The sequence below is a fragment of the Neopelma chrysocephalum genome, unplaced genomic scaffold, assembly GCF_003984885.1.
Source record: "Neopelma chrysocephalum unplaced genomic scaffold, ASM398488v2 Primary Assembly neopelma1_284, whole genome shotgun sequence".
Taxonomy (NCBI): Eukaryota; Metazoa; Chordata; class Aves; order Passeriformes; family Pipridae; genus Neopelma; species Neopelma chrysocephalum.
In genome coordinates, this window is record NW_020897946.1 from 1231 (window position 1) to 10399 (window position 9169).

Below are 9169 nucleotides of genomic sequence, written 5' to 3' on the forward strand. Positions count from 1 at the left end.
AGCCCAAAGAGCTCAGCAGGCTCAGCAGAGCAGGATGTTAAACGCTGCAGAGCTGCTCCTGTGTGAGCGACGAGGGCGGCGTCATCAGCGTAAAGCAGCTCCCGGACAAGAGGGTTTGAGGTCTCAGTGTGGGCCTTCAGTGCCTCAGGTTGAAAGGGCTTCCATGGGTGTGATACCAGGAGTCAACCTTGTCCTGAGCATCAAGGTTGCATTAATTAACTGCAGATAATTAACCTCCTCTGGCCTGGATCAAAGCCCCACTCGCTCCTTTCCCTCCGGGAACGAGCCCTTGGAACGTGTTGGGGGAAGAGTACGGAGGGAAATCGTGGATTCTCTGGAAGGAGGAGGTCGGGATGGGTGGAACGGAGGGAAAAGAGGGGTCAGAGAGAGGGAGAGGATCCATAACATCCCTTAGGATTTGGGATTGGGTCCGATCCGGGTGGATATTCCCATTAACAGGGGGATGGATCCCGGTGGTGACACCACTGGGACACCACTGGGAATTCCCGCTGGGAGGGGACTTTATAGGGCTTTATGGTCTTTATATGGCCATCAATGTGTTGTTATTGCATCCCTGTTTATTAATTTATTTAATTTATTAATTTAATTTATTAATTTAATTAATTTAATTAATTAAATTCAATTAACTTATAAAAATATTAATTTAAATTTATTAATGTAATTTAATTAATTACATTAAATCAATGTATAAATTTATTGAATTGATTTATTAATTTATTTTATTTTATTTAATTAATTTAATTAATTTAATTAATTTAATGTATTGGTTTATTTAATTTATGAATTCCATGGGTAAAAGCAGATTTAAAGCCCTTTATCTGAAGGAGGAGAGTCATTGTCAGTCATTGTCAGACAGAGGGAGGGAAAGGATCCATGAGATCCCTCAGGATTTGGGATTGGGACCGATCTGGGTGGACATTCCCATTAACAGAGTGATGGATCCCGGTGTTGGTGCCACCGATGGGACAATGCCGGGAATTCCTGCTGGGAAGGGAGGGCTTTGGGCAAAGGGACAGGAATGGGGTGAATTCCCTGGTTTAAAGGGCAAAGACCAACCCAAATTCCTCGGGCCGTCCCCAGGTCCTGGCAGGGCAAAGGAAAGGGGGGGGGAGGAGGGTTTGGAGGGAGGTCTGGGGTGTAGGAAGCGAGTGATGGGATTTTGGGAAGGGATTCCTCCCCGGGAAGGTGGGCAGGCCCTGGAATGGATTTCCCAGAGGATGCCCCTGGATCCCTGGAAGTGTCCAAGGCCAGGCCGGATCCCCTGGGGTGGTGGGAGCTGTTCCTGCCCGGGGCAGGGGTGGAATGGGGTGAACTTTAAGGTCCTTCCAACCCAAACCCTTCCGGGGTTCTGATTTGATCAAACCTGAACGTTTCCTTCGTTTGTTCCAGGTGATCCCAGAGGAGCAGGAAGAGAGGGAAGAATGGGAAAACCCGGGAGGGAGATGAAGGACAACACCAGCCCGAGAACAAGCTGGGGCTGAATTTGGGATGAAAACCGGGTTTCTCATCGTCCCAGGACTTGCAAAAGCTCCCCGGGGGAGTCAGCGGCAACTCAGGGACTCATTCCCAGCCCCATTACCTCGGGAAAAGCTCCTTGTGAACCCCCCCCGTGTCCCGCGGGGGTGGGAAGTGGGGATTTGGGTTCTGGCAGCAGCAGAACTCGCGCTCTGTGGGACATTTGTGGGACATTTGTGGGACATTGGAGGAGCTCGGGGGAGCTCCCGAGCCCCTGAGCCGCGCCGGGAGCCGGGCAGGGAGCGGGGAATTCCCCAGGGAATGGCCTGGAGCTCTGCCAGGGCAGGTTTAGGTCGGATTTTGGGAAAAGGTTCTTCCCCCCGAGGGTGGTTGGGCACTGCCCAGGCTCCCCAGGGCAGTGGGCACGGCCCCGAGGCTGCCAGAGCTCCGGGAGGGTTTGGATGATCCTCTGAGGCACAGGGTGGGATTTTGGGGTGTCCTGTGCCGGGCTGAGGGTCGGATTGGATGATCCTTTTGGGTCCCTTCCAATTCGTTATGTAAGAAAAATTCCTCTCTTGAATTTTCGAAAAGCGGCAAAAACTCGTGAAACAAAAAGAAAGAATTTATTCAGCACGCCGGGTCCAGTCTCACACCGAGTTCTCCGGGGAGAAAAGACTCTTTGGATTTAAATTCCATACATTTTATAGTTTCACAAAATCCCGCCCTTTTCAGAGAAGTTTAATATATTCATTTTTGCCTAAAAGGGTTTCTTTTCTCTGAAAAAGAGCCTTTCCCTTCCTTCCGATTGGCTGCAAGGCGTCCTCTGTCAAAAATGACGGCTCTTCCTTTGTTCTTTTAGCCCAAAGAGAGAGAAGAAACCCCCGCGTACAAAATTTCCACGTGGCCCCGAAAGATTTTAATTTTTAAGAACTTTTACATTTCCCTTTATCCGGCCGAAAAAAAAAGACCCTGACACCCAGTTCCAAACGGGACTTGGATATCTCACAACTTCGCCACACGCCTGTGTTTATAAAAATCGTATTTTATCTCCCATAATTGTATTCTGGGATTCCGGGGTTCCGCGAAGGGGAGCAGAGTTCGGCGGCAATGAGGCATCGGCGGGTGGAACCTCCACGCCCAGCCCTTAATGACACCCTGAGCGGCCCCGCAGGTCCTGCCAGGGCACAACCACCTCCCCCGGGCTCCGCCGCCCCCGTCCTGCCGAGGGGGGCACGGGGAAGGAGCCGCGCCGGGGGGTCGCGGTGTCCCCCCCCGGCATCACCGAGCCGGGAGCGGACGGGACGGGGGTCGCACCGACCCTGGGGACGGACCAGGAGTCGCGGTGTCCCCCCGGCTTCACCGAGTCCCGGCAGAGCCGGGAGCGGCCGGACCGGGGGTCGCAGCGACCCGGCGCCGCCCCGGGGGGTCGCGGTGTTCCCTCCGGGCATCACCGAGCCGGGAGCGGACGGGCAGGGGTCTCACCGACCACGGGGATGGACCAGGGGTCGCGGTGTCCCCCCCCGGCATCACCGAGCTGGGAGGGGACGGATCAGGGGTCGCGGTGTCCCCCTCGGCATCCCCGAGCCCCGGCAGTGCCGGGAGCGGACGGGACGGGGGTCGCAGCGACCCCGCGCCCCCCCCGGGAGACGCGGCGCGAAGCGGCAGAGAGAGGGGAGAGGGGGGACAAGCTCATGCGGGCGAGCGCTCCGAGAGGTTTCCAGCCCCTCTCCCGGCCCGTCGGAGGGGAGGGGGGTTTTTGTGCGGTTACACCTTCTCGGACATGCCCCGGGGCGGGGGGTGCGGCGAGTGCAGCTCCACCGACTGTCGCCGCCGGGCCTCGCGTTCCGCCCAGTCGGGCTCGGGTTCTTGGCCCCGCAGGATGGCCAAGCGCTCCTGCAGCGTCCGGGGCTGCGGGCACAGCACGTAGTTGTAGAGCACCGAGGCCGCGGCCGCCCCGACCAGCGGCCCCACCCAGAAGACCTGCGGGAGGGACGGGAGAGCGGCGTGAGGAAACCCGGAGGGGCCGGCGAGACCCTCCCGGGGATGGGGTGGGAGAACCGGGAGAGATGAGGAGCGTCCCGAGGGAGCAGAACGGCCCCCGGCTCTGCTCTGGGGGTCTGAACTCCCACCCAGTTCCCCAACATTCCCAACCACCCAAAAGACCTGTGGGAGGGACGGGAGAGCAGCGTGAGCCAAATCCGGGGGGTCTGGAGAGACCCTCCCAGGGATGGGGTGGGAGAACCGGGAGCGATGAGGAGCGTCCCGAGGGCTGCCGGTGTTCCTCCTGGGAGCAGAACGGACCCCGGCTCTGCTGCAGGAGTCTGAACTCCCACCCAGTGCCCCAACATTCCCAAACACCCAGAAGAGCTGCGGGAGGGACGGGAGAGCAGTGTGAGGAAACCTGGGGGGTCTGGAAAGACCCTCCCGGGGATGGGATGGGGTGGGAGAACTTGGAGCAATGAGGAACGTCCCGAGGGAGCAGAACGGCCCCCGGCTCTGCTCTGGGGGTCTGAACTCCCACCCAGTGTCCCAACATTCCCAACCCCCCTCTGCCGTCTGCCCCCCTCAGTTCAGAGCCCTTTGTTGGCACCGGGCCCGCCCTGGACGTGCTGAGGGGTTTGGGCTCCTCTGGAGGAGCAGCTTCCCGAGGAGCACCAGGAGGAGGAGGAAGAAAAAGAGTAGGAGGAGGAGGAAGAAGAAGAAGAAGAGAAGGAGGAAGAGGAGAAGGAAGAGGAGGAGGAAGAAAAAGAGGAGGAAAAGCAGAAGGAAGAGGAGGAGGAGAAAGAGGAGGAGAAGGAGGAGGAGGAGGAGGAAGAAGAGGAAGAGAAGAAGGAAGAAGAGGAGGAAGAAGAGGAAGAGGAAGAGAAGGAGAAGGAGGAGGAGGAGGAGGAGGAGGCAGCACTTTGGGCTGGACCCCTCTGAGCTCATCCCCCCGAACCCCCCCAGCTCGGCCTCCAAAGGTGCTCCTTGCCAACGGAAATCCCGGGATCTCCCGAGCTGGGAGACCCCACCAGGACCATCCAGTTCAAGCCCAGGACACCCCGACAAACCCCCCCATCCCTCAGAGCCTTCTCCAAACCCTCCTGGAGCTCTGGCAGCCCCGGGGCCCCGGTGAGCCCCAACACCAGGGAGGGTTCTCAACGGATCCCATGGAAAAGGGGTCTCTAAATCCACCGGGAAGCAGGAAAGGTCCCCGGCAAGCCCAAACACTGGGAACGTTCCCAAAGGATCCCATGGAAAAGAGGTCCCTAAATCCACTGGGAAGCAGGAAAGGTCCCCAGCAAGCCCGAACAGTGGGAATGTTCCCAAAGGATCCCATGGAAAAGGGGTCCGTAAATCCACTGGGAAGCAGGAAAGGTCCCCAGCAAGCCTGAACACCAGGGAGGATTCCCAATGGAACCCACGGAAAAGGGGTCCCTAAATCCACTGGGAAGGGATTCCCCGCACTCCACTGGCTTTGCTTCTCCTGCCCAGTCCCGCCAACCCACCCCGCTCCTGCCGCAATCCCGCTGGGATGAGCCGGGGCAGCACCTCCTCCTCCTCCTCCCCCTCTTCCTGCTCCTCTCCCATCCCTGTTCCTGCTGGGAAGGAATCCCGAGGGCTCATCCCACCCCCTCCAGTCCCCCCGTCCTCACCCAGTGGTCGCTGAAGTCCCCGACGATGACGGCGGGGGCGAAGGAGCGCGCGGGGTTCATGGAGCAGCCGGTGTAGCGGATCTGCGGGAAAACCCGGGATCAAAACCTCCCAAACCTCCTTCGGCCGCGTTTTACCCAAATCCTGGGAAGTCTGGATGATCCATCCCCTCCCCGCAGCATTCCCAGCGCTGGGAATTCCTCCTGACCCGATCCCCACGAGCTCCAAGGATTGCAGGGATAGATCCCGCCCGGCCTAATCCCGGGGAAATTCCTGCTCCTGGGAAGGAATTCTTTAGGAATTCCTGCTCCCGAAGGCGGGAGAGGAGCGATCCCGGGACACGGGGGCTCGTGGATGGCCTGAAGGTGGAGCTTTAGTATGGGAAATACTAAATTCCCAGCGGGAATTCCCGCAGCGTCCATCCCAAACTTCCCAGAGCCTCGGTTCCCAACACACTGACTCCAGCCGGGAAGATCCTGCCGCTCCCTGGAGCTCCGCACGGGATTCAAGGAGCAGCAGAGCCCAGGAAACCGAGGGTTTTCAGGGCCAAAATTCAGGTTTTCGTTCCCAAAAATTAAAGGTTTTCAAGTCCAGAATTAAGGTTTTCATTTCCCCAAAATGAAGGTTTCTCATGCCCCAAAATTCAGGCATTCCCATTCCTGTTCCTGTTCCCATTCCTCACCCCCAGCAGGTATCCCACAGCCCCATTCCCATTCCCTTTCCCATTCCCATTCCCTTTCCCAATCCCATTCCCATCCCCATTCCCCATTCCCATTCCCAATCCCATTCCCATCCCCATTCCCATCCCATTCCAATTCCCATCCCATTCCTCACCCCCAGCAGGTGTCCCCCATTCCCATCCCCATTCCCATTCCCATCCCCATTCCCATCCGATTCCCATTCTCGTTCCCATTCCTGTTCCTATTCCCATTCCCATTCCCATTCTCTCACTCCCAGGAGGCATCCCTCATTCCAATTCACATTCCCATTCCCTCACCCCCAGCAGGTGTCCCCCATTCCCATTCCCGTTCCCATTCCCATCCCCATCCCACTCCCATTCCTATCCCTCACCCCCAGCAGGTGTCCCACAGCCCCATTCCCATCCCATTCCCATCCCATTCCCATTCCTCACCCCCAGGAGATGTCCCACAGCCATGCTCAGCCCTATGGACAGGGTCGGCAATCCCACGGGATCTTCCCATTCTCATTCCCATTCCCATTCCCATTCCCATCCCCATCCCCATCCCCATTCCCATTCCTCACCCCCAGGAGATGCCCCACAGCCACATTCAGCCCTATGGACAGAGCCGGTGATCCCATGGGATCTTCCCATTCCCATCCCATTCCCATTCTTGTTCCCGTTCCCATTCCCATTCCCTCACCCCCAGCAGGTGTCCCATGGCCCCATTCCCATCCCATTCCCATTCCCCACCCCCAGGAGATGTCCCACGGCCACGCTCAGCCCTATGGACAGGGCCGGCGATCCCACGGGATCTTCCCGCCGCTCGTCCGTGGATGCCAGGATGCAGAGGACGAGCTGGAATGTCAGGAACAGCTCCACCGTCACCGCCTGCCCCGGGGACGTCTCGTTGTGCAGCTGGAAAAAAAACAGGGAAAACACATTCCCAATGGGAGAAATCCCGCAATTCCGGTGCCCGGAGCCAAGAGGAGGGAAAAATTCCCAGGGAAAAGGAACAGTTCCGTGGGAGAGACAGGATTTGTGTCGGCGTTTCTTTGGGAATTTCTCCTCCCTCAAGAAATTTTAATTGGATTTTCCCACCCTCAGGAAATTTCTGTTGGATTTTCCCACTCTCAGGATATTTTATCAACATTTTTGGGGTGTTTTCCCCCACTCAGGAAATTTTAGTGCCTTTTTTGGGGGGAATTTTCCCCCTCTCAGGAAATTTTTATTGGATATTTCCCCTCTCAGGAAATTTTGTTGGCATTTCTTTGGGAATTTTCCGCCTCTCAGGAAATTTCTGTTGGATTTTCCCCACTCTCAGGGAATTTTATTGGCCTTTTTTTGGGAATTTCCCCCTCTCGGGAAATTTTATTGGCATTTTTGGGGGGGGGAATTTTACCACTCTCAGGAAATTTCAATTGGATTTTGCCCCTCTCAGGAAATTTCTGTTGGATTTTCCCCCCTCTCAGGAAACTTTAATTGGATTTTTTCCCTCTCAGGAAATTTTATTGGCATTTTTATTGGATTTTTCCCCTCTCAGGAAATTTTATTGGCATTTTTTGGGGGAATTTTCCCCCCTCAGGAAATTTCAATTGGATTTTCCCCCTCTCAGGAAATTTTATTGCCATTTTTCGGGGGGAATTTTCCCACTCTCAGGAAATTTTATTGGCATTTTTATTGGATTTTCCCCTCTCAGGAGGTTTTATTGGGATTTCTTTGGGAGTTTTTTCCCCCTCTTGGGAAATTTTTATCGGCATTTTTTTGGGAACTTCTTTTCCCCCAGAATTTCTCTTTTCCTCATGCTCCAAATGCCTTTTGGAAAAGCTGACAAGTTGCATTGTATATAATATTTAATAATGCAATATTTATACCTAGTTATTATGTAAATAATATTTATTTTAGCTAAAAATAAAATATGCAACATTATTTTATATTATATAAATATTATATACAATAATACAATATTTGTATACAATATACCATATATAATATTTTGTATACGAATATAATAGAATATTTAAATTTATCATATTATATTTATATTATATATTATATTAGAATATATAATATTATATTATATTATTGTATAATTATATTATATTTATAATACGATATGAGTATAATATTATTATACTTATATATAAAATTATACAATGTAATAGTATAATAATATATTTATAATATAATATGAATATAATAGTTAATATAATATTTAATAGTAGAAAGAATTAAAAATTTTAAAACACTGCATTTAGAAAACGTCAAAAAAATGTTTTGGCCTTCAAAAAAAAGGGGAAAAAAAATTCCCTTTCCACACCTTTTTTTCTTTTTTTAAGGATAATTCGTGGAGGCAGAGCAGCCCAGAGGGAGGGGAAAAATTCCCCAAATCCCTAATTCCCACTTTTCCGCTGGTTTAAGCCCCCGGTGATGATCAGATTAAACCCCAACCCCTTTTCCAACCCTCTTTAATCCCTTTGGAAGCGGAGCCGAGCCCTGGCAGGGGAATTCCAGGTGCTGCTTCCACCTGGAACGGAGGGACTGGAGCAGGGAAGGAGAATCCCGAGGTTTTAAACCCCTTTTTTCCCTCTTTTTATCAGCGGAGAGGGGGGTTGGGATCCCACTGGGGAGCCCCTCGTGGATTCCCTGGATTTATTCCCCCCTGTCTGAGACCAGACCGGGATCCTTGGGATGTTCCCGGAGCATCCACGGGATCAGGAGGGACTTTCAAAAAAATTCCTCAGCTTTGTCGGTTTAAAGCTTAAACCCAACGGAAAAGTGGGAATTAGGGATTTGGGGGATTTTTTTTGCTCCCCCCTGGGCAGTTCTGCCTGCACGAATTATCCTTAAAAAAACCCCTTCCCGCTTTTCCCTGCTCCCTTCCGAGCCCTTCCATGTGCCAAAGCCTCGCCTTGGGGCCACAAATCCCTTCCCCACATCCCCCAGACTTCCCAAAAAAAACCTTTCTGCTCTTCCCTGCTCCCTTCCAAGCCAAAAAACCCTTCCTGCTCTTCCCTGCTCCCTTCCAAGCCCTTCCCAGTCTTCCCTGCCAAGCCCATCCATGTTCCGAAGCCTCACCTCGTTGGTGGCCACAAATCCCTTCTCCACATCCCTCAAACTTCCCAAAAAAACCTTCCTGCTCTTCCCTTCTCCCTTCCAAGCCCTTCCCTGTGCCAAAACCTCACCTCGACGGCCACAAACTTCCAAACCCATCCATGTTCTGAAGCCTCACCCTGTTTGTGGCCACAAATCCCTTCTCCACATCCCTCAGCCTTCCCAAAAAACCCTTCCTGCTATTCCCTGCTCCCTTCCAAGGCCATCCGTGTGCCAAAGGCTCACCTTGGTGGTGGCCACAAACCCCTTCCCCACACCCCTCACCCT

General features: G+C 53.5%; 1 protein-coding gene across 1 annotated transcript in view; it reads right to left on the reverse strand.

The window, feature by feature from the left end:
- Positions 1 to 3085: 3085 nt before the first annotated feature.
- Positions 3086 to 9169, reverse strand: part of AQP2 (aquaporin 2) — a 32821-nt gene continuing 26737 nt past the window's right edge. The window contains exons 2-4 of the mRNA XM_027704637.1: positions 6542 to 6706; positions 5112 to 5192; positions 3086 to 3456 (exon numbers count right to left, since the gene is read on the reverse strand). Of these exons, the coding sequence (XP_027560438.1) occupies positions 3241 to 3456; positions 5112 to 5192; positions 6542 to 6706 (462 nt within the window). The 3' untranslated portion in view covers positions 3086 to 3240. The remainder of the gene's footprint in view (positions 3457 to 5111; positions 5193 to 6541; positions 6707 to 9169) is intronic.